Source organism: Akebia trifoliata, chromosome 14 (genome assembly GCF_017979445.1).
Source record: "Akebia trifoliata isolate Shusen 1 chromosome 14, ASM1797944v1, whole genome shotgun sequence".
NCBI lineage: Eukaryota > Viridiplantae > Streptophyta > Magnoliopsida > Ranunculales > Lardizabalaceae > Akebia > Akebia trifoliata.
In genome coordinates, this window is record NC_141388.1 from 12,845,161 (window position 1) to 12,847,006 (window position 1,846).

At 38.4% G+C, this 1,846-nt stretch overlaps 1 protein-coding gene across 1 annotated transcript; it reads right to left on the minus strand.

The window, feature by feature from the left end:
* Nucleotides 1-1,125: 1,125 nt before the first annotated feature.
* LOC147386338 (RING-H2 finger protein ATL66-like) lies at nt 1,126-1,632 on the minus strand. The gene has a single exon (XM_086424533.1). The coding sequence runs from the start codon at nt 1,630-1,632 to the stop codon at nt 1,126-1,128; it is 507 nt and encodes a 168-aa protein (XP_086280659.1).
* Between the last annotated feature and the right edge of the window lie 214 nt (nt 1,633-1,846).

Genomic DNA, 1,846 nt, shown 5'->3' on the forward strand with positions numbered 1-1,846 from the left:
CTCGATTGGTACTGAACTTACATTCTACTTACGAGGTTTAGATTTTATTCCTTCCTTGTTTTTCCTTGGTCCTACTAAGGAGTTGAATCGCATATTTTCAATTCTCATCTTGATCTGTAATTGCCTAAGAGCTTCGTTCTCAAAACCTTGGTATAAGAACATTGACTCTTTATTACCTTTGACGAGATGTCTATGCTTTTAGTTCTTAGTTGATATCTTCCTTCCTACTTTTTATGATAGGGATGCAAATTACTATCTTTCTTTTTACTATAATGCACTTCGCTTAGAGTGCAGAGCTCGATGCCTTTTATTTTATCCACTTGATTTAAAAAATGACTCATTACTCTAAGTGAAACCCTCCCTTCGTTTCTTTTTAGGTATGTGTCCTTATCATGTTGCGTGACAAAAATGATCTCCAAAGATTTGATGACCAACTTAGTGTTATCATAAAAATCTTAAATTAAACCCATTTTTCAATCATTTTCGTCCACACCCAAAAATATCCAAAATATTTTAAATTGATATTCTTGTTTTGTTTGATTGGGTTGTATATCTCAATAATTCAGTAAAAAAAATTACAAAGAAGAGAGAGAGAGAGATATGAAAAGAGGGCTTGAATTATTGAAAGAGAAAGGGATAAGATTGAAATCCAAAAACTCAACTAAATAATTTTACAACCTCAATTAGAAGTGTCAATGAAGTCCTAGCCTAACAAAGATCAGTCAAAAATAAGTTTTGAGAGAGAGAGAGAGAGAGAGAGTTTCTATTATCACACCACACACCAACTTTTGCTAACGCCACCCCCAATATGTGGGTTAATTCTTTGGTGATTTACATATGAATTGGGTGGCTGGAGAATATCTATAGGTGAAATTACCTTTAATTTTTTAATGAGTAATTAGAAATCGTAAGAAAGGGTAAAGTTGTCTCTATAATTAAAAATAAAAAAGGTCGGGGACCATGTGTTGGAGGAAGGAATCTTGACAAAAACAAACAAACTACACTACACTCCAACCAAACTACACAATCAGGACACCTTCCTTTCCAACACAAAAAACGGGAAAGCTTTGAAAGCTAAAATACTCATCAAAATAAAGAATTAACCAAATAATCAGAGTCAGTATCTCATGGCACGGCCGATTCCGAGTCGACTCGAAGAGAAGCACGACAGAGTGGGCAACTCGACTGAGTACCGAGCCACTTATCTACACACTGAGGATGGTAAGCGTGGTGACAAGCAGGCAAGACTTTCACCTTTTCTTCGTCTTGAAATGTACTAAGACATATAGAACAACACTGGGCTTCATCTGATGTTGTTGTTGTTGTTGATGGACGATGTAAGACGATTGGCAAACTGTTGATGATTGATGGGTCGAGACCCAGAGATCGAGAAGGTGTTGGAGCAGCAACTTGATGTGGTGTGGCAGTAATAGAGGGAGGAGTGGTGTTAGTAGCAGTGGAGAGGCGACGATAGCGACAGACCCATCTTGCGTAGAGGACTAAGAGAGTGAAGAAGAGCAGGAAAGAGAAGAGGATGAGAATAAGGAGGAGACTTCGGCCGTGGATTTGGAAGTTTTTGTCCTCGAGTTCTGTGTAGTGCCAGTGAAAGGGTTGAGAGTCTTGAGAGGCCATGAAATGAGATTGGTGGGTTAAGTTCATGTGGTGGTGGTGGTGGTGGGTTTGAGATGTAATGAGGAGAAGACGACGATTTAGGGATGGGGCCCATTAATTGCAGTATTTGGTGGGCACAAGGAGGTTCATCAGTAGAAACAAGTAGGTGAGAGTAGAACGCATTCTTCCACTTTTTTTTTTTTTTTAACCCTTTTTAGCTCTCCTTTTTAAGTCG